This window comes from Poromitra crassiceps, assembly GCF_964638095.1.
Source record: "Poromitra crassiceps genome assembly, chromosome: 8".
NCBI lineage: Eukaryota > Metazoa > Chordata > Actinopteri > Beryciformes > Melamphaidae > Poromitra > Poromitra crassiceps.
This window is the reverse complement of record NC_139629.1, coordinates 44,052,933-44,076,486: the sequence shown is the minus strand read 5'-3', so window position 1 is coordinate 44,076,486 and position 23,554 is coordinate 44,052,933. Positions and strand designations below refer to the sequence as shown.

Genomic DNA, 23,554 nt, shown 5'->3' with positions numbered 1-23,554 from the left:
ATGTGTTGAAGTAGTTAAGCAAGACAACGTTAGCATAGACAAGTTAAGCTAGCGTTAGCTCACAAGTTAATAATACTTACAGTCTAAATTTACTGGTGGTGGAATGAATCTGTCTGGCAACTGGCTTGTTAGTTGAAAGTTGGTTGTTGATCAGATCGATCTCTCCTCTCATCTGGTTGTGAGTTGAAAGATGCCGTTAATGACGCTGATCGACGTCACGTGATCGACGCAGGTGACGCAGCTGCCGGAAGTTCTGGTGACTTGGCGGCAAATTTGAAACCATCATGTTTGTAGACAGCAATTAGTATTTGTGGGTGGAGCTGAACTGGTTGCAGAAAGTGACAACTAGCGGCCTTCTCCACATATTTTAAAGCTTTGCCAGCAACACACAGGTTATTACACAAATAACAAGCTAACTCTTCCAATGGGGTGATGTTTCCTGACTGTCAGGATTGGTCTTGCCTGTGCAACATGCAGCAACCACTCCAAATTGGTCTATTGTCAAATGTCAACAGAGGCAGTTCTGAAAATTGAAAAATATAAATATTGGGGGGGGGGGGGACCTCAACAGAGACCGAGGGAGACAACTGCAGTTTTTGGTAATTATTTAGTCAATAAATGCATTTATTTACATTATGTAGGATACACACACACACACACACACACACACACACACACACACACGCGTGTGTGTGTGTGTGTGTGTGTGTGTGTGTGTGTGTGTAAGTGGCGGCTCCTGAGCTAGTTTTAAATCCTATTTGGCATTGTTACGTCCTGCAATGTTTGCTTTTGTCTTGTTCAAGTTCTACCATTTGACCCAGTATGCTCAATGTGTCTCGTTCAAATTGGTTCGAGTATTATGGTGGGACTTTTGGTCATCCTTCACTATGAACGTCAGAGAAGGGCATTACACTGTCATGCTATTGAATATGACCAGTTTCTACCAATGTTTCTCCTTTACAATACATTTAATGTAACCCATGAATATTCTTTTTAAAACAAGCTGAAATGCCATGTCCTGTATTACATGGTCCAAAATTGATAAACCGTCACATCTGCATGAACAAAAGGTTTTCACTACAATGGAGAGACAGAATCACTGCTCATTATGAAGGAAGGCAAGGACCCATGAAATCAAAAAAGAAAGAGTCAACTAAACCACAAGATGGACATCATATTTTTGTTTGTAGTAATGGTGATCCATACATACTGTTTGTATTTGACAGTCCTTCCAACACATGTGAAATATTTCTAATAATAAGACTAATAAGACTCAGGATGGGGATAAAAAGAAAGACAGAAGATGTTGCAGTGATCCCCCCCCCCCTTTTTTCCCCTTATGCATTATTTTTGTTGTTGAATGGACCCTCTAGTGGTCACACAGGAAAGGATTCATAGATTTGATCTGATTATTAAAATGTTATTTCAATAAATCAAAAAATTAGATAGGCCTATGTTCTCAAACATTACCAAAATGAGAACTGATGCTAGCCTACCACAACATTGGCCTTGTCATGTGTTCTTTTTTGATAACTTTCTCAAATCATCAAGTTTACTTATTCACAATACTCTTATATGAATAATTCATAAGAGTATTGTAGTCTACTTTAATGTTTTGATAACACATCCATTTACGGAATACAGATGTAGCTGTTATCAGAGATGGGAAAAGTATTCATAGAAATCCTTGTTAAAGTTCACAGCTAGTTATTAATTTATTATTTTAAAACAGATATTTACAATTACAGAAATATGGTATGTATGGTATAAAACAAACAAAACCCAGAAGAATCCAGAAGAGATTATAAAGACACAAGAAAACATATATGAATACTTTATACATATTTACAAGATAAGATCAAATTAAAGGGATTTCATCACCTCTAAAATTCAACATTTTTAAAACTTATAGAAATATGGGATATATGGTATAAAATGATATAAAACAAACCCCAGAAGAACCCAGAAGAGATTAAAAGACATAAGAAAACATGAATACTTTATACCTAATATTTACAAGATATGATACAATTAAAGGCATTCCATTACCTCAATTTAAAATTAAATTTTTTCAAAACTTATTCCAATTTAAAAATCAGTTAAGTCCACAGGGAACAACTTCCGGTAGTTCCCCTCTTATTTGGATGAAATATCTAACTTTGTTAGAGTTATAAGAAAGATGTGTTTTTCGGCGGGAGACAGTGTGCTGCAGGTGGCTGTACAGGTCTCTCTGGCTGCACTCGCCGGCCCAGGTGAGTGAGAACAGAACGTCCTCCGGTCCTCCTTGAAGTCTTTGTGAGGCGGGCCGGTATGACTCGGATTCAGATCCGGACTGTAGAGAAGAAAGAGACAGATTCAAAATACTGAAACTACTGATGGGTTCAAAACTACAATAAAAATAGTTAAAAGCAGGCAACTGGTCCTTCAACAAAATGATCAACATCTTTACAGACTGCTTGCTCTATGGTTGCTCTATATAATATAGAGCAAGCAGTCTGTAAAGATTTTAGAATATGCTGACTTTGTCTTGGCATCAAAACCTAAAGGCCCTGATACAACATGAGCGCTCTGACAGGGAAACACAGCTGTGGCTTGCCTATCCCAGCGTTGTTGCTGTGTTCTACTTACACACAAACTTGGGCTCCTTCAGCATGATGACCTTGCGGACGTAGACATTGTGCTTGCTAGCAGTGTCTGGAATCCTGGAGCACAAGAGACATTTCACAACACATTAGTTAGTACACAGCACGCCATTAACCATTTATTATTATTCAGTCTATGAGACTGGAGTCTTATGCTGGGATCAGACTACACGAATTCAGCCTGATTTTACAAAGATTTGGTCGCGCGCGACCCTGATGAAAAGACTGGCATGCTAGTCTTTTCATCACGTCTGAATTATTTTCTCATGTAGTTTGATAAACTATTAGGACGAGTTCCTTTTGACTTCAGCTTGAAGTGCGGAAAAACACAGAGCGTCCCCTCCCCGTAACCATAGCAACTCACACACTCTGCCTGCCTGATGAGAGAGGAGAGAGAGAGCAACAGCAGCATGCTGTGAGCTACACACAATCTATTATACTGTAGGCTACAAATATAGCAGGCTAAAAAAACAAAAAACAAAAACACTATTCCTTCAAAGTTGTAGCTGTCATAGATTGTGTTGCATAGTTGATTTCTCTATTGTTATGTGTTATTGTAAGTCACTTTGGATAAAAGCGTCTGCCAATTGACGTAATGTAATGTAATGTAATGTAATGCTAGATTTTGTAACCTATAGGCTATTTTCTGCTGTGGTGCTGTGCTGTCTGTCTTGCCTGCCCGTTTGCTGTCAGTCATGTTTTCACTCCGTGAGGTTATCAGTGTGATTTTGTTTTTCACTGCGTGAGAAAATGGACTTGTGGCGTGCGGGTTGTTGTCGATGTTCTGCGTCAAGAGTTGGCGGTCCTGGTCGGGATCAGACTTGTAGTGTTGCCACTCTCCCGGGCCAAGACAACGTCACAAACTTATGACAGAATGATTGCCTCGTCTGACATGGTGACATCATGCCTCGTCTGACATGGTGACATCATGCCTCGTCTGACACGGTGACATCATGCCTCGTCTGACACGGTGACATCATGCCTCGTCTGACATGGTGACATCATGCCTCGTCTGACACGGTGACATCGTGAAAGACAAAAAATATCGTGTAGTCTGATCCCGGCATTAAACAGAAAGCCAAATTCACAGCAGACAGATGATCTAAAATACAGACATCACTTTGAAATTCTTTGTTTTAATACATCAAGGATTTATAAAGGTCGTTAAAAGAACCGAGGCTGGTTAGTGGTCATTGTTATAGGGCGATAATATGAATACAAAAGCCTCCTTGTGTGGCTTTGTTATTGTGTTGTCATTGTGAAGTGCTTTGTCAAAGATTTGAGAAAAGTGCTGTATGGAAAAAAGCATTTTTCCCCTTCTCTTTTTTAATAATGCACAGACCTGCAGGTCAGAGTCAGCACTGCACCCTGCAGGTCAGAGTCAGCACTGTACCCTGCAGGTCAGAGTCAGCACTGCACCCTGGTAAGAAAAGGTTTATGTCTGATTTAGGAGACATTCCATCGGGGCAGCAGCGATGCTGCAGGCTTAGTACCGATACCTACGCAACTGTGTAGTCACAGCAAGAACATCTCACTACTACAATAAGGCCAGGGGTTCTGTAGTCACAGCAAGAACATCTCACTACTACAATAAGGCCAGGGGTTCCAGGGGTTCCGCGCGTGGGCCTCACAATTACTCAAATGCACAGGCGTGAAGCACTTGAGCAGGCGAGGCATGCTAGAATGATGTTCAAGTCAGACGGAGGGGGGGGGAAATGGTGTGCGTCACTTACAGCTTGTTGACAACTTCCTTCAGGTCGTTGGTCCCAACCTCACGAGACACGATCTCCTTCATCTTCTGTCGGAGCTGCTGCTTCTGGGCGCAGGAGGTCTTTCCCATCAGGTACGTGCTCTTCTTTGTGAAACCCACACAGGACAGTCGGAGCCGGTAGCCGTCGGACGTCGTTACAAGGACACGGGCCTCAATCGGGGTCTGAACAGAGGGAACATCATCACGTCTTGGTTAGCACATCCGTATTTGACACGGGGAGGTGAGGACATTTAGAAAGGGCTAATGCCACCCTTTCATAGTGTTTCCCCCATATGCAGCATGGCCACCCACTGCTATAGCTTTTTTCTTTCAAAACGAACCTTATATTACAGACGCTTTATATCCAGTCAATTCACACACCTGTGTGTAGTAAAGCGTAGAACGGTAAACAATAACCTTTGTGCTTCATGGCTTACCTGATCATGTCAGCACAACACAAAGGTGTAGGAAGCATGGGGGGGGGGGGGGGAAAGGTGGTTCAAATGTACCCCTCTAAAAATGTAATACTAAAGTCTGTTAATTACCGCCACATTGAAAAACTGTTATTTTGAAAAGCCGTTATTTTGAAAAGGTTGGTTTTTTTGGATGGGCCTATGTATGTTTAATTAAAATGGGGGAATACTGTGAAATGCCATGATGTTTTTGGTAGATACTGTACCATAGCCTAGGTAAACCCAGCCCCCACGTGACCTGCTCTCTCAGTTCCCAGTCAGAACAGGTCTGAGAGCAGGTCACGTGGGGGATGGGTTTACCCAGGCTAACTGTACCATACTGTGAAATGTCATACCATTACATCCCAATGGCCTAATACAATTTGGCTGTCCTACTAGACAGGACAGGACTAGGCAGGGAAATAAAGAAAATTGTGCTTCACCACCGCTGCTACAACTCCATTCTAGAGGAAACACTGGTACTCATACACTGCTAGATTTGTTTTGTTCGATGCATTTGAGTTACATTCTGATGAAGTCACAATATAACTCTTTACAGTAAGTATAGTAAAGGGATTCCAGTTTGTTTCAGAGCCATGTTAAGAGTTTGTAAGCAGATTTGGACGATTCTCGTGATAATATCATTCATCGTGATGATTTCGGACAAGATAATCGTAACATGAAATTGTCATATCATCCTACCCCTATCTGGGAGGCCTCGGTGCTCTTCTCCTGGGAGGCCTTGGACCTCTTGTCCTGGGACGCCCTGATGGACTGCACGGCCAGGGGACGCTGCTGCAGCTCTGATGTATGCTCTTCCTCAATGTTACCCGTGGTCCTCCTCAGCTAGGTATGGGAGGAGAGAGAGGGACAATCTGTTAATACAAACAGTCAGTACCACCTGACATTTTCATTTGAAAAGACAGACTAATAAGCCACAACTTGAATGAAAATTAACTACTTTACATTCAGTTCAGTTGACTACCCAACGACGAACCTAACAACAACAAACTAGTGGGCCTGTGCAACATACAGTAGCATCACTTCTCATGTCCAATATGGCCAGTCTAAAAATGATAAAGTCGCTAATTTCAAAAAGCAGGAATCAAGCAAAGAAGTAGCACTTAGAAATCCATTCTAAAATGAGGGGGGAGTTGGGGCATGAGTGAGTGTGTAGTTAGGACTGACCTTCCAGGGACTTCCTGGGCACCACTCCACGGTGATACGGCGTCTCTCATCACTGCCTGGAGCTTCCTCCTGCCTGGGCCGCTTTGCCGGACGGGACACTGCCCTGGGCATGAAGAGCTCCCGTGCAGTACAGCGGTTGACAGGCTGATGGCGGAGGGGGGGGGGGGGGGTGGGGGAAGGGTGCATTCAAATTAATTACCTAATTTACATTTTATAACTCTTTACAGTAAGTATAGTAAAGGGATTCCAGTTTGTTTCAGAGCCATGTTAAGAGTTTGTAAGCAGATTTGGACGATTCTCGCGATAATATCATTCATCGTGATGATTTCGGACAAGATAATCGTAACGTGAAATTGTCATATCATCCTACCCCTATCTGGGAGGCCTCGGTGCTCTTCTCCTGGGAGGCCTTGGACCTCTTGTCCTGGGACGCCCTGATGGACTGCACGGCCAGGGGACGCTGCTGCAGCTCTGATGTATGCTCTTCCTCAATGTTACCCGTGGTCCTCCTCAGCTAGGTATGGGAGGAGAGAGAGGGACAATCTGTTAATACAAACAGTCAGTACCACCTGACATTTTCATTTGAAAAGACAGACTAATAAGCCACAACTTGAAAGAAAATTAACTACTTTACATTGAGTTCAGTTGACTACCCCTGACGAACCTAACAACAACAAACTAGTGGGCCTGTGCAACATACAGTAGCATCACTTCTCATGTCCAATATGGCCAGTCTAAAAATGATAAAGTCGCTAATTTCAAAAAGCAGGAATCAAGCAAAGAAGTAGCACTTAGAAATCCATTCTAAAATGAGGGGGGAGTTGGGGCATGAGTGAGTGTGTAGTTAGGACTGACCTTCCAGGGACTTCCTGGGCACCACTCCACGGTGATACGGCGTCTCTCATCACTGTCTGGAGCTTCCTCCTGCCTGGGCCGCTTTGCCGGACGGGACACTGCCCTGGGCATGAAGAGCTCCCGTGCAGTACAGCGGTTGACAGGCTGATGGGGGGGGGGGGGGGGGGGCAGGGGAAAGGTGGTTCAAATGTACCCCTCTAAAAATGTAATACTAAAGTCTGTTAATTACCGCCACATTGAAAAACTGTTCTTTTGAAAAGCCGTTATTTTGAAAAGGTGTTTTTTTTTGGATGGGCCTATGTATGTTTAATTAAAATGGGGGAATACTGTGAAATGCCATGATGTTTTTGGTAGATACTGTACCATACTGTGAAATGTCATACCATTACATCCCAATGGCCTAATACAATTTGGCTGTCCTACTAGACAGGACAGGACTAGACAGGCTGTCCTACTAGACAGGACAGGACTAGACAGGCTGTCCTACTAGACAGGACAGGACTAGGCAGGAAATAAAGAAAATTGTGCTTCACCACCGCTGCTACAACTCCATTCTAGAGGAAACACTGGTACTCGTACACTGCTAATTTGTTTTGGTCGATGCATTTGAGTTACATTCTGATGAAGTCACAATATAACTCTTTACAGTAAGTATAGTAAAGGGATTCCAGTTTGTTTCAGAGCCATGTTAAGAGTTTGTAAGCAGATTTGGACGATTCTCGCGATAATATCATTCATCGTGATGATTTCGGACAAGATAATCGTAACATGAAATTGTCATATCATCCTACCCCTATCTGGGAGGCCTTGGTGCTCTTCTCCTGGGAGGCCTTGGACCTCTTGTCCTGGGATGCCTTGATAGACTGCACGGCCAGGGGACGCTGCTGCAGCTCTGATGTATGCTCTTCCTCAATGTTACCCGTGGTCCTCCTCAGCTAGGTATGGGAGGAGAGAGAGGGACAATCTGTTACAAACAGTCAGTACCACCTGACATTTTCATTTGAAAAGACAGACTAATAAGCCACAACTTGAACGAAAATTAACTACTTTACATTCAGTTCAGTTGACTACCCCCGACGAACCTAACAACAACAAACTAGTGGGCCTGTACAACATACAGTAGCATCACTTCTCATGTCCAATATCGCCAGTCTAAAAATGATAAAGTCGCTAATTTCAAAAAGCAGGAATCAAGCGAAGAAGTAGCACTTAGAAATCCATTCTAAAATGAGGGGGGAGTTGGGGCATGAGTGAGTGTGTAGTTAGGACTGACCTTCCAGGGACTTCCTGGGCACCACTCCACAGTGATACGGCGTCTCTTATCACTGCCTGGAGCTTCCTCCTGCCTGGGCCGCTTTGCCGGACGGGACACTGCCCTGGGCATGAAGAGCTCCCGTGCAGTACAGCGGTTGACAGGCTGGGGGGGGGGGGGGGGGGGTGATACATTCAAATTAATTACCTAATTTACATTTTAGGCCTTCAGCTGACACCCTTATGCAAAGTGACTAACAATTAAAATTAGATAAATATCTGACTAATAATGCAGGCAGCATGTAACATAAAGCCTCGAGGTCTGTTAGGGTAAAGACTTGGGATGACAACTTGATTTTCACTTATCGATCCCCTATCGATCGCTGCAGCTCTTAAGTGACAACCTATGTGAGAGCAGCGTTTATAGGAAGCTAGCCGCCGTTAGCGTTACCTGTATCCTTCCAATTGTGTTCGGATGGTGACCTGCGTTAGGCATGGCTGTAGTAATGACAGCAATAAAGTCCCCGTGGTTTGTTTCTATCTCTACCGTCCACAGACGTGAAGGGAGCGAGACTGAGGATACGTCAGCAGCACAGGAGAGGTGTGTGGATAGTTGGGAGAGACAGGTGAAACTTTCTGACAGCTCCTCACAGCAAAGTCTGTTCACCTCGTTTTTTCTTTTGTTTATTATTACAGGCATTAACGGCAGCATACAACTCTGGGGTTGTTATTGCTGTCATCACTATCGCTATTTTGTAATGGAACAGAAACGACAATAAGGCCGTTACTATAGTTGTCAGCTGCAGGACGGTATGTCAACAATATGGCGCTGTCCGGGGTTAGCGAATAAGGTCTATACAGGCCAGACATAAAGTATAGTATCAAAGCAAACTCCTCACCAGTGCTCCCATAGGATTATTTTCATCCAAGCGGTGGTCACCTCCAACTTGGGAACGGGTGGATTTTTCCCCTTTACCTAGGAAAAGTGCATCATTGGTTAACAGATTTCAGAAACTTTTACTAAAGAGATCCAACAGTAATCTGTTTGACAAGTCTGCTGAAGTCTAAACCCAGGGTTCATACACATTTTGACCAATGGATTTCCATGACTTTTCCATGACTTCAAAACTAATTTTCATGACCAAACATTTTGTGAAGTTTTGGTGCAGACATGAAAAAGTGAGTGAGTTACGACATTCTACTTTAAAATGACACTATAGCCTACACTTCACTTACTGTAATGCAGCCTTTACAACCAGGAAAAGACAACATTTATGCTGCATCACCATATCCACATCCAACATCTAACACCTTCTAGTCTCATATCACAATATATATACTGTTAAATCAATATATTGCCCACCCCTAATATTGAGTGTCAGAATCAACCTCCCAATGATGCAATTTGCAGAAAAAAACGTCATTAGATTTCATTGATTATCAATCACTGCTTTCAACTTCTTTCTGATGTAAATGCATCCTGAGGTCAGTTGTTTATTAATTTTAATCACCCACTTTCACTCTTTTGCAGGAATTCAAAAGAGTGGTTGACTCTAGGACCAACCTGTTCCTTCCCTGCTTTTGAGCACTGACCAACTGTAGCCTATTATAACAATGCATGCTTGCTATGCTGATATCACTTATTGATGATGCACATTGCACAGCCATCATGTCACTTTACTACAATAATTATATATTAGAGCAAGAGCAGTAAAACTCTACTGGAAGGCATCCATACTAATTACATATCAATCATGTGAGGAAGTTACCTGGACTTTTGTTTGATGGTGACAAAACATTAGGCGCCATCTCTCGACGGTTTCAAATCTGTAAAGTAAGGAAAACCCAGATATTATCTCAGTGACGCCAACTAATTTAACATGCAGTCACTCTGAAACAAGTAACGTTAGCGTAGCATAGTGCTAATATGAGGCAGACGAGATCCGTTAGCTAACTTTGAGGCTCCTCATTTAACGTTAGCAGCAAACAGGTGGGGCTTAAAACCAGTTAAAATCGGCACTGCGAGCTGTCGTCCATTAACGTACTACTAACGTTACTTTGAATGTCAATTTAGTGTTGGCTAAACAGAACTACATTACTAGCGTCATGTGTTGGAAGTTATCAAGACACTTTAGCTAACGTTAGCATGTTACAGCTGTCGTCTATTAACCGGCTACTCTGAATGCCAATTTACCGTTAGCTAAACAAAACTGCTTTACTACCGTCGGCGTCATGTGTTGAAGTAGTTAAGCAAGACAACGTTAGCATAGACAAGTTAAGCTAGCGTTAGCTCACAAGTTAATAATACTTACAGTCTAAATTTACTGGTGGTGGAATGAATCTGTCTGGCAACTGGTTTGTTAGTTGAAAGTTGGTTGTTGATCAGATCGATCTCTCCTCTCATCTGGTTGTGAGTTGAAAGATGCCGTTAATGACGCTGATCGACGTCACGTGATCGACGCAGGTGACGCAGCTGCCGGAAGTTCTGGTGACTTGGCGGCAAATTTGAAACCATCATGTTTGTAAACAGCAATTAGTATTTGTGGGTGGAGCTGAACTGGTTGCAGAAAGTGACAACTAGCGGCCTTCTCCACATATTTTAAAGCTTTGCCAGCAACACACAGGTTATCTTACTGTAAGATAACCTGTGTGTTACAAAGAATTTGTGTAAGATTCTTACACAAATAACAAGCTAACTCTTCCAATGGGGTGATGTTTCCTGACTGTCAGGATTGGTCTTGCCTGTGCAACATGCAGCAACCACTCCAAATTGGTCTATTGTCAAATGTCAACAGAGGCAGTTCTGAAAATTGAAAAATATAAATATCGGGGGGGAGGACCTCAGCAGAGACCGAGGGAGACAACTGCAGTTTTTGGTAATTATTTAGTCAATAAATGCATTTATTTACATTATGTAGGATGTGTGTGTGTGGGTGTGTGTGTGTGTGTGTGTGTGTGTGTGTGTGTGTGTGTGTGTGTGTGTGTGTGTGTGTGTGTGTGTGTGTGTGTGTGTGTGTGTGTGTGTGTGTGTGTGTGTGTGTGTGTGTGTGTGTGTGTGTGTGTGTGTGTGGCGGCTCCTGAGCTCGAACCATGGCTCAAACACAAGGGGGGACTTTGGAAACGCTGACACCCTCACTGGCCTTTCCTCTTTAACACCAATAAACTTGGTTGTGTTTATGCAAGTAAAACATCTTGGTTAGGTTGAAATCTCGACTTTGGAAATGCTGTGATCATGACCGGCTCTCTGGTGTGAAAGGCAGGTGGTTACACCCTCCATCCACCCCGACAGCATAAAAAGCAGATACATTACCAAGGAAATGAAATGCCCAAGGGGGTAATGTTATTGTAACGTACCCCTAAGGGCACAGCCACAGACAGACCCACTGGCACAGACTGTCTGCATGCTGCTCCATCAGTGCCCTACAGGTGTCACTGTCGTAGCATTTTAAGAATATCATGAATACCATGAATTTTATTAAGAAAAAACACATTTGATTGATATTTTATATTAAAAAAATATTATTATATAAAATCCCCCATCTCTTCTAAAAAATAAGGGAGGCTCATCCTCCCTAGCACTACATTAGTAACCTGATATATATATGTGTATAAATATGTATCAGGGTGTGTGTATATATATATATATATATATATATATATATATATATATATATATATATATATATATATATATATATATATATATATATATATATATATATATATATATATATATATACTGTATACCCTGATACATATTACACACTCCGGTGCAGCAGGTGGCGGTATGCACTTATCCACGTTGGATGCGATCCTCCATTCGACAAAAAGAAGAAGGCGTTCTTGAAAGGAGTAGCAGTTTCCCCTCATAAGTTTAATTTACAAACACAACAAGACTCGTATGTGCGGATGATACAGTATTATCACGAACATATAAAGCGGAGCGAACTCTGAGGGGAAGAAGAAGCTCTTGTGCGACTAAGGTGAATGGTTTAGCTGTGAAGCTAACGTTAGCTTAGCTGTGAAGCTAAGCGCCTAACTGCGACTGTTGAAGAGATATTTTGACTTTTTTGAAAGAACGATAGCAGAGTACGAGGAGGAAGCTGCTCGTTCAAGAGAGGATATCGACCGAGAAGGAAAACTGCTGGACGCTGTGCGGTTACACAGAGCAGCCTTGTCTAAAGAAGAGGTTCCCATTGAGCAGCAGGAGTGGAGCTCCAGTCTGGACCAGTGGTCTCTCGTAACTCTCGTAACGGGACAAGCCCTGACTTTTATTGTCACACGAACACCACACAACACATGCATGCGGCCACATGGACCAGGGGGGCCAGAGCCCCCACATATTAAAGAGGAACAGGAGGAACTCTGGACCAGTTAGGAGCAGGGAGAGCAGCTTCAAGAGCTGGACGAGGCTGATATCACCAAGTTCCCATTCACCCCTGTTCGTGTGAAGAGTGAAGATGATGAAGAGAAACCTCAGTCCTCACAGCTTCATCAAAGACAAACTGAGGACTGCAGAGCCTGTAGTGAGCAGCTCAACTGAACAGATTAAAACAGAAGCTGATGGAGAGGACTGTGGAGTATCAGAACCAGCCAGGAACTTAGATCCAGCTAGTAATTTACAACAAACTAGTGATGACAAGACTTCATACTCTTTTGAACCTGAGACTGAAGACAGTGATGAAGTATGGATCGAAACTAGTGAACCTCAGTCAGGTTTCGACTCGCAGAGAAACAGTGAAGTTCTTTGGAAGAAACACTTGAGTCACTCAGTTTGTGGTAATAGATTTGGTGATAAAGCACACTTGAAGACACGGATGATAGTCTACACAGGTGAGAAACCATTTCATTGCTCAGTCTGTGGTAAAGGTTTTGGTTTTAAAGCAACCCTGAAAAGACACATGATAGTCCACACAGGAGAGAAAAATTATTGCTCAGTCTGTGGTAAAGGTTTTGGTCTTAAAGCCACCTTGAAAAGACACATGGTAGTCCACACAGGAGAGACAAATTATTGTTGCTCAGTCTGTGGTAAAGGTTTTGGTCAGAAAGGACAGTTGAAGTCACACATGCTAGTCCACACAGGTGAGACACAATTTAATTGCTCAGTCTGTGGTAAAGGTTTTGAATATAAAGTATACTTGAACAGACACATGATAATCCACACAGGTGAGAAACAATTTAATTGCTCAGTCTGTGGTAAAGGTGTTGGTCATAAAGCAGACTTGAACAAACACATGATAGTCCACACAGGTGAGAAACAATTTAATTGCTCAATCTGTGGTAAAGAATTTGGTCGTAAAGGAGACTTGAACACACACATGGTAGTCCACACAGGTGAGAGACAATTCCTTTGCACAGTCTGTGGTAAACGGTTTCGTCATAAAGGAGACTTGAACAGACACATGATAATCCACACAGGTGAGAAACAATTTCATTGCTCAGTCTGTGGTAAAGGTTTTGGTCTTAAAGCAACCGTGAAAATACACATGTTAGTCCACACAGGAGAGAAAAGTAATACTTGCTCAGTCTGTGGTAAAGGTTTTAATCGTAAAGAAACCTTGAAGACACACATGATAGTCCACACAGGTGAGAAACAATTTAATTGCTTCATCTGTGGTAAAGGTTTTTGTCAAAAAGGAGGCTTGAACAGACACATGATAATCCACACAAGAGAGCAAAACATTTAATTGCTATCTGTGGTGGGCGGATTTGAGTGTTTATGTATGTGACTACTGTGTTTGTATATACACATACAGTATATGGGGGCGGCATTAGCTCAGGAGGTAGAGCTGTTGCGTGGGAATCTGAAAGTTCCCGGCTGGCTCCTCCCGGCAGTGTGTCGAAGTGTCCTTGAGCAAGAGACTGAACCCCTACTCTCTCCCCAGATTCAAATATTATGTTGAATCGCTGCGCTCCACATATTACATAAATGAGTCTGTGCCACTTCACAGCCACTGCTGGTTTTTTAATTGTATTAACTGTACACGACGTGATTCATTTACTTTGCTGTCAAAACTGGTAACTGTGATGATGCTATTGTGAAACACTTTAGGGATACTCACAAGGGTGACACGTTTCTTTCACAGCGATCGGTTTAGATCACGTCACTCTAGAAGAGGTGATAGAGAGAGCTCTCCACCAATTAGAGAGCAGATGGATTTACAAACTCCAAGCTATGACATCTCCAGGCCTGAATGATGCTTATGGGTTATTTTTCTGAGGCCCATACCACGAATGTAGGATAAGCAGATCCAGGATCTGTCCCTTGATCTGGTTTGGCTTAACCAGATCTTTTCATTCCAGCTGAACGATACCACGACTCTGGTTTTCAACTCGGTAAATTGATCCAGGTTTTCTAATCAAGTTGAGAGCGCATGTCTGTCGCTTTTACAGCGATAGACATGCCTATTTCCTCATTCATTCAAAGCGCAAATCGTGAAGCTTTACTGTGTCAGAATCAAAATCCGCGTTGGATATTATTAGTCTGTTCCCCAATGACTGTCTAAAGTTACTGCTTTTTATTCACATCAGTAATTTCTTTGAAGAGTGGTTTCTGTTATGATTAACTAATCTTAGCGGTTTCGCTAAGATTAGTGGCTTAGCGAGCTAAACCACTAATCTTGCTTCGTGGTATAGGCCTCTGTAGTTGCTTTTATGTTTTGTCTGTTAACAGGATCTGTATAGATAGCTTCATTGTTTTCCGGTGGCTGTATTGCTAATACTGGTTGATTAGCCTTTATGGTGATCACCTTTAGACTTGTATATCTTATTCTTATCTCTTTCTAAATTGCTTTTGTCTTAACAATATTTTTTTATTGTATTTTATCTGTCAGTATATATGTTTACTTTACATGACTTGCTTCTTTAGTACTGACCTCTGGTGGTGCTTGTTATGTTAGGAGGGCCTACAGCTTTTTTCATCAACAGGTGTTCGCTATCCTTTTAATTGTCTACCTGTGTGGTTATCCACCTTATTTTTTAATGCCCCACTGTAAAAAAAATAATTGTGGGTACAAGGTCCCTGTTTAACGTGACTTATTGTTGCAGCTTGCCATTTCCTTTGTTATACTCGGCTGCAGACCTATGCTGCAGACCCGAATTATAAACCGGAAACTGGAGTACGTTATAAAAGTTATAAATATAGTCACGTTATAAACAACTAACCAACGCTGGGGGTCCGTATGGAAACAGTGTTACTCAAAATGGTTAAAAGTTAAATCAATTTGGTCATTCAGTGGCGTTTTAAATTACTACCATGTAAAGTAACTATTACGCTAGCCGCTAGCATTAGCCACAGTAGCCGACTACCCACAATGCATTACGTTATCCCAGCACCCGAGTGACACGGCTGTAGAGCAGAATGGCTATGCTGTAAAATCCTCAGACGTTTTTTTTGTCAAGTTAAAACAGTCTATTACACCGGAAGCGGAAGAAGCACCCATCAGGCATCATGGCAGCTAGAAATAAGGTGGATATGGTTTGTGTGAACTGCTTCATTCATTACTGCCTTGATGAAGGCCGTGTGGCCGAAACATGTTGGCTGGCTTTTTAATTTGTTCGGAAATGGACTAAGCCTCGAATTAAAGCTTTTTTAAATCTGAGAAGAGTGCCTTGGTTCAGCCTTTTTTTTTATTATGCATGGCATGTTTTGTTTTCCCTTTATTTGTCACTGGACAGGTTGAATGAGCACGTCCTGTATGTTCTGTACTGTATACGAGGGATCAGCGGAGCAGCATTTTGGTGAACAAACCACGTCACTGGGAGGCAACTGCAATGGAACCCTATGGAGTCCAAGTGGCGTGAGGCACGAGTGTCTGACTCTAGCCAGTTAACTCTGTTTACATTTTTAAAACTGTGACAGTTCACACAACTTTAACACGACATGCATATATTATACGTCAAACTCTTGAGCTACTTCTGCTCTCACTCAGAATGTCAAAATATAAGCGATGTGATGTATAGTTTTTGAGATATTAACGTTTGTTTGGGCATTGGCACAACTCATACTATTAACTGCCGCGGGGGGTTCAGCATTTCTGGGTGTCAAGTTATGTGGAAATATTAGTATGTTCCAGAATTGAAGATCATTAAAACATCACACACATGCACACACGCGCGCGCACACAGTCACACACACACACACACACACACACACACACACACACACACACACACACACACACACACACACACAGTCACACACATATTCTTTATTCTTATCAGTAGTAGTATTTTTACATTCTCAAATAAAATTATTTGAATAGGTTTAATTAGTGCATATAAGCTTCTACAAAATCAGTGCTGCTGATTTTGTTGCAGCTACTTTTGAATGCTAAAATAAAGCTGATAATAATGTACAATTTGATTCTAAAAAAAAATCCCTTTCAAAGTACAACACAAACTGTCCATTTTGCTTCAACTCGACAGTGCTGCTTAATCCAGTACCTTACTTCCTGGAACTCTTGAGAGTAAAAAACTGGTCTCTGGAATGGAGATGTCGTGACTCTTCTATATACATGGCTCTGCTTGTTCCTATTCGTAACACCCCCCACAGGCTGAATGTGCAGAGTTATAAATAAATAAGTCACCTTTTCTGGTAGTTTCATTTGATTATTAATGTTGTGAAACTGCTATTCAGCATTTTCACATGAAAAAGGCAAAAATGAGTCACCACACTCTGTTACCCTTTGAATGCCTGAACTCTCATGTAGAAAACCATTAGGATTTTTGAAAAGGAGGAGACAAACACAGTGTTTTGCACAACGTTATTTATTTGATGATCAAGTGCAACAATCAACAACGACAACACAAACCAATCCACATCTTAATTCATGGTCATCACCTAGAAAAAGGAAATCATAAAGAGATGTTTTAAAATGGTATTCCAGAGGGAAAACTGCACTGGATGCTTCTTAATCACAATATATCTAATCTACACTCATCTGAGCCACACACTAAAAGCGAGATTTAGATGATATTATTCTTGTGCATGTATTTTATGATCATATGTACAAACATGTTGCAATGTAAATCATTCTGGTAAATGACTGCATTTATGACTGCTAATATAACAAACACAACATCAAACATGTTATATACATTAACAAACAAGACTTCAAACCTTTTGGGGGGTAAATATTGAAAATTGGGATGAAGATGTAAAAGTACAAAATGAAACTTTTTGCACAGGGAGCCTTTGAATGTTTTTTAATAGTCTCATGCCAACAGCAGCAGTCCAGTTCCTCACATATTTCACTTTACATTGTATACACACACCATACAGTATGTAAAGGTTCAAGCAACAAGTAATACATGAAAAATGTTCAGGATCTACATGTTGAAAACTAGAATCAGGTGATGCTAAATGTACAAACGTTTTGCACAATAGCCTTCAAATGTTTTTTAATCATTTCATAGCCAAAGCATCTCCCACCAACTCTTCTATTGTTTGCTGTTCAGGGAAATCTAGACCAAAACCATGACAGTGTCATGTCCTGCATTAGCCAAGAACGGAAAAAGTATTATATTATAGGATCATTTTCATTAAAGTCGAGACTAGAGTCTGTTGTTGTTGTTGCTATACTCTGCATTGTCCTGAACACCCAGGACATACAAGGAAGACGGAAGGAAGCAAAAGTAAATAAGATATATGTTTATCAGGCTATAAGAATACTATACTTTGCCATAAAGATACTCAGAGCTATAATTAAATGACATTGAAGGACTTGTTTAAGACACTCCTATTACTATTCATTTATACTATTATCATAAATGTAAAAATGCACAACTCGATCATAGAGTAAGAAATCAAGTGATTTATCCATTGTGTTACATGGTGAACAGCAGATGACCACTGAAGGTGCTGTGGTGATTTGCATTGTCAAACATTCTTGTGTTCTCATAGAGACGCACAACCACAGTATCTCCAACCTCCAGATGCAGGGAGGCACCGTTAGCGGAACTCCCATAGCCAGCTGGCTGATGTTCCCACGCAATACATATCTGCTGTCCATTCTTGACCAAGACAGCAGCTGATGCAGTTGCATGTCCATGTGCACCCACGTAGAACTCGAAGTGGTAGGCACCTCTCACTGGCGCAATGAAGTAACCTGAAGAACATTTTGTTGTACTTTTAAAATCAACTGATACAACATGTGACAAACAACTTGACATCAAATTGATCGCTGGAAGTCATGAGTTTGTAGAATACCTGTGTTTGAGTTGTAGGCATTTCCAATGTTAGTGACGACGCGTTTGTAGACTAGAGTGATCCTTGTGTTATATGGTCCAAGAGTCTGAGAGCCTGAAGCCACCAGAGAGGCTGAGAAAGCCACCTGAGAGACTGAGAGAAAGCAATGTCATCTTTTTTAGTGTGGCCAAGGTTGAAGCAATGAGATTGTTGCAATAAAATGTTTGAGTTTGTGTCAAAATTGCTGTCTAAAATGTAGACGTTTCAGTCAAATTGGTGACATTTAGTCTACATTGGACTTATTTTAAAACGTACTGTACCAAAGTTTTGTGTGATTTAAATGTTATTTTTTGTGAGATCCACAATTTTTAGGTAGGGTTCAATTATATTGTTTTTTCATAGTTTTATTGTCAGTCTTACCTTCTCTGTCTCTCTTCAGAGCCTCCACCTTGGTTTTTGTGATGTCTGATCTGGCCTTCACAGTGGTGAGTTCTACTGCTTGTGCTGAAACCAGGTTAAGAGAAAAGAAAACAGTTAAGTGACATACCTCTCCTCTAATGCAGTGGTTCTCAAATGGGGGGAAAAAAACATGTATTTAAATATTTGACAATTGAAAAAAAAATGCAATGGTCACTACTCATTTGGCTATCTTCCAGGCTTGCTACAGTCAGTGAAAACTTGGAAATTGTGATAGAACTTGAAACTTGTGCACTGTAGTGTTTACTGTCAACTTTACAGTAGCTATTGGCCACTGGCTAGGTCACTGGCTATCATTGTTCTTATGAAATATTATCAGTGATTGTTCACTAACATTATCAGAGCCATTATGATCTCCACACAATACCTCTAAGCCGTGTCTTCATCTCGTTCAGTTCTCTCAGTTGAGTTGCCTGTGCTGCAACAATGGCTGCAACAGAATCATCACAATGTTCATAAAGTGAGCAGAGGGTAGAAAAATATGTCATCTTTTTTAGTGTGGCCAAGGTTGAAGCAATGAGATTGTTGCAATAAAATGTTTGAGTTTGTGTCAAAATTGCTGTCTAAAATGTAGACGTTTCAGTCAAATTGGTGACATTTAGTCTACATTGGACTTATTTTAAAACGTACTGTACCAAAGTTTTGTGTGAGTAAATGTTATTTTTTGTGAGATCCACAATTTTTAGGTAGGGTTCAATTATATTGTTTTTTTCATAGTTTTATTGTCAGTCTGACCTTCTCTGTCTCTCTTCAGAGCCTCCACCTGGGTTTTCACAGTGGTGAGTTCTACTGCTTGTGCTGAAACCAGGTTAAGAGAAAAGAAAACAGTTAAGTGACATACCTCTCATTATGATCTCCACACAATACCTCTAAGCCGTGTCTTCATCTCGTTCAGTTCTCTCAGTTGAGTTGCCTGTGCTGCAACAATGGCTGCAACAGAATCATCACAATGTTCATAAAGTGAGCAGAGGGTAGACAAATATTCACAGAAAAACAGGTGGATCTTCACCATATGTTTGTTTCTTCTCTTTTACTGCACCTTCAGTCTCCTTGGAAATTGTTCAAAAGCATGTTGTGCGTCATTCACATTGACTGTATAAATAATGTCATTCAACAAACAACCAGATGTGGTGGGGAATGCTTCCCTATTATAGGTGTAGTGTTGGTGAATGCAACCCCAGGCCCATGGGAACCCAGTCTATTTTGGCATGGGAAAAAAAATTAATGATAATGATAAGTTGGTTATACAACAATGTTAAAATTGTTTGGCAAAGTTATATGACTAAACCCAGGCAAAAAAACAGCAGCAGGTGGAGGCTTTGGAGCTCTACAAAAGAGACATGTCAACCACCTGAATACACAATATAATCTATTCAAAAGTGTCCGGGGTCTACTCACTGTAGTAGAAAAGAGTCTACAAGTAGCCTACGAAGAAGGGCAAGGAAGGGCTTAGGGCCCCCAGATGTGCAGGGCCGGGGTACGGATTCTGCTCGCCCTACAGAATTTGCTCGCCCTACCGGAAGCGATAATTTTTTTCCCATGATGGCGAAGGCATGACCCGCCCCTCTCTGCCTCTGATTGGCTGACTGTACTCGGCTGCTCTCACCTTCTTTCCAGGCGAGCCAGAAGTATCTCAAACGTGAGCAGCAGGTGCAAAACAATCATTAAATCAACAAGCATGAGGTACTTCATTATATGGAACGTTACAATTGCAAACCCTATATCTGAGTTATTTAGGCCTACTTAGCCTATTGCACAGACGTGTAATTTTTTCTTGTCATTCCAAATTTAATCACATTGTTGCTCTGATTAAGTAGAAGTACAGTTATTTGTGTGATTTAAACGTTATTTTTTGTGAGATCCACAGTTTTTAGGTAGGGTTCAATTATATTGTTTTTTTCATAGTTTTATTGTCAGTCTTACCTTCTCTGTCTCTCTTCAGAGCCTCCACCTGGGTTTTTGTGATGTTTGATCTGGCCTTCACAGTGGTGAGTTCTACTGCTTGTGCTGAAACCAGGTTAAGAGAAAAGAAAACAGTTAAGTGACATACCTCTCCTCTAATGCAGTGGTTCTCAAATGGGGGGAAAAAAACATGTATTTAAATATTTGACAATTGAAAAAAAATGCAATGGTCACTACTCATTTGGCTATCTTCCAGGCTTGCTACAGTCAGTGAAAACTTGGAAATTGTGATAGAATTTGAAACTTGTGCATTGTAGTGTTTACTGTCAACTTTACAGTAGCTATTGGTCACTGGCTAGGTCACTGGCTATCATTGTTCTTATGAAATATTATCAGTGATTGTTCACTAACATTATCAGAGCCAGTATGATCTCCACACAATACCTCTAAGCCGTGTCTTCATCTCGTTCAGTTCTCTCAGTTGAGTTGCCTGTGCTGCAACATTGGCTGCAACAGAATCATCACAATGTTCATAAAGTGAGCAGAGGGTAGAAAAAGATTCACAGCAAAGCAGGTGGATCTTCACCATATGTATGTTTCTTCTCTTTTACTGCACCTTCAGTCTCCTTAGAAATTGTTCAAAAGCATGTTGTGCGTCATTCACATTGACTGTATAAATAATGTCATTCAACAAACAACCAGATGTGGTGGGGAATGCAGGTGTCCGTGGCACTTTGCCAGGGGGTCCACCAAAAGTTTTCAGGAAAATAAAATATTAATTATTTTTTTTGCAAAAGCTTCATAGTTCCACGAACCTATTTGATGCTTTAAATCTAAAATGGTTCATGGATTACATCCTAATCTAAGAAACATATCAATTTAAAAGTCAAGCTACCGTGGAAACAATTAAGCTTAGCCCAAAATCACAAATCAGAATGAGGGGGTCCCCGGTATATTTTCTATCTTGTAAGGGCTCCTTGGCTGAAAAACATTTGAGAACCTCTGCTCTAATGTAAAAAAACAACATGTATTTAAATATTTGACAATTGAAAAAAAAAATGCAATGGTCACTACTCATTTGGCTATCTTCCAGGCTTGCTACAGTCAGTGAAAACGTGGAAATTGTGATAGAACTTGAAACTTGTGCATTGTAGTGTTTACTTTACAGTAGCTATTGATCACTGGCTAGGTCACTGGCTATCATTGTTCTTATGAAATATTATCAGTGATTGTTTACTAACATTATCAGAGCCATTATGATCTCCACACAATACCTTTAAGCCGTGTCTTCATCTTGTTCAGTTCTCTCAGTTGAGTTGCCTGTGCTGCAACAATGGCTGCAACAGAATCATCACAATGTTCATAAAGTGAGCAGAGGGTAGAAAAAGATTCACAGAAAAACAGGTGGATCTTCACCATATGTATGTTTCTTTTCTTTTACTGCACCTTCAGTCTCCTTAGAAATTGTTCAAAAGCATGTTGTGCGTCATTCACATTGACTGTATAAATAATGTCATTCAACAAACAACCAGATGTGGTGGGGAATGCTTCCCTATTATAGGTGTAGTGTTGGTGAACGCAACCCCAGGCCCATGGGAATCCAGTCTATTTTGGCATGGGAAAAAAATAAATTAATGCTAACATGTTAGCCTTCCTTCTGTCATGACCAAGTAGCCCATCTTCAACCTCAGTTCAGCCATCAAGATGCTCATGTCTCCCAGCAAGTCTTTGCCGGTCTGTTGGAGGTGAGAATAAGTAAGTAGGTAAGTAAAGTTTATTATAGCACCTTTCACAGAGCAGAGTCTCAAAGTGCTTCACGTGATCAAATACAGTTAGAACAAGTACATTGAATAGTAAAAGAAAAACACAAGCAAGACAAATAATAATACAGAGATAGATACACAGAGAGAGGAGTGTGCAGCGTCACCTGCCTTGGTTTCAGCGGTGGTTTCATTCCCAGCCTTAGCTCCAGACAGACAGCAGACCAGCAGCAACAGCTGAACAACCACAGTGACCTCCATTACACTTGTAATCTGCTCTTCACCTGTGTTGTTTCAGTTCATCTCGGCCTTATATACTGTAGTGTCTTACCCCATTCAGTCACACACTGTACACTGGGAAACGGGTTTATTCACTTTGATTTATTGATTGATTTATTAAGGTGTCATGCCCTTTTGTCATTGAGACATCCTTGTTCCTCGTTCCTTGTTCCCAGAGCAATTTAGAGAGAGAGTGATGTCAGCGGAGGACCAAAATGCGTGACTCATTTCATTAGCCAATGAACAGCCAGGAAGGGGTCGCGCGCTACTTTTCAATGCTAAATTAAAGCTGATAATGTACAATTTGATAAAAAAAAAAAAAATCCCTTTCAAAGTACAACACAAACTGTCCATTTTGCTGCAACTCGACAGTGCTGCTTAATCCAGGACCTTACTTCCTGGAACTCTTGAGAGTAAAAAACTGGTCTCTGGAATGGAGATGTCGTGACTCTTCTATATACATGGCTCTGCTTGTTCCTATTCGTAACACCCCCCACAGGCTGAATGTGTAGAGTTATAAATAAATGTCACCTTTGCTGGTAGTTTCATTTGATTATTAATGCTGTGAAACTGCTATTCAGCATTTTCACATGAAAAAGGCAAAAATTAGTCACCCAAATCTGTTACCCTTTGGATGCCTGAACTCTCATGTAGAAAACCATTAGGATTTTTGAAAAGGAGGAGACGAACACAGTGTTTTGCACGACATTATTTTTTTTATGATCAAGTGCAACAACCAACAACGACAACACAAACCAATCCACGTCTTAATTCATGGTCATCACCTAGAAAAAGGAAATCATAAAGAG

At 41.1% G+C, this 23,554-nt stretch overlaps 1 protein-coding gene across 4 annotated transcripts; it reads right to left on the bottom strand.

The window, feature by feature from the left end:
• Window positions 1-17,266: 17,266 nt before the first annotated feature.
• On the bottom strand, window positions 17,267-22,745 carry LOC310781268 (uncharacterized protein). Of its 4 annotated transcripts, XM_083641850.1 has the most exons (11): window positions 22,634-22,745; window positions 22,349-22,442; window positions 21,981-22,043; window positions 21,151-21,213; window positions 20,728-20,811; window positions 19,672-19,734; window positions 19,540-19,602; window positions 19,172-19,234; window positions 18,748-18,831; window positions 18,349-18,480; window positions 17,267-18,247 (listed from the first exon to the last, which is right to left on the bottom strand). In XM_083641850.1, the coding sequence occupies exons 1-11, from the start codon at window positions 22,658-22,660 to the stop codon at window positions 17,967-17,969; spliced, it is 1,017 nt and encodes a 338-aa protein (XP_083497976.1). In that variant the 5' UTR covers window positions 22,661-22,745; the 3' UTR covers window positions 17,267-17,966. The 4 variants fall into 4 exon arrangements, with proteins under 4 accessions (XP_083497976.1, XP_083497977.1, XP_083497978.1 ...); XM_083641851.1 differs by lacking the exon at window positions 21,151-21,213 and having other exon boundaries at window positions 17,268-18,247; XM_083641852.1 differs by lacking the exon at window positions 18,748-18,831 and having other exon boundaries at window positions 17,403-18,247.
• Window positions 22,746-23,554: the final 809 nt, after the last annotated feature.

Bases quoted from the DNA above. Each gene is read 5' to 3' on its own strand.
- LOC310781268 (XM_083641850.1), bottom strand. From the start codon at position 22,660: ATGAAACCACCGCTGAAACCAAGGCAG. The intron at 22,044-22,348 runs GTTAGCATTAAT...ATTCTGTTGCAG, and splicing joins GACAGAAGGAAGGCTAACAT to CCATTGTTGCAGCACAGGCA. The intron at 18,481-18,747 runs GTAAGACTGACA...GCTTTCTCTCAG, and splicing joins TCTGAAGAGAGACAGAGAAG to TCTCTCAGGTGGCTTTCTCA.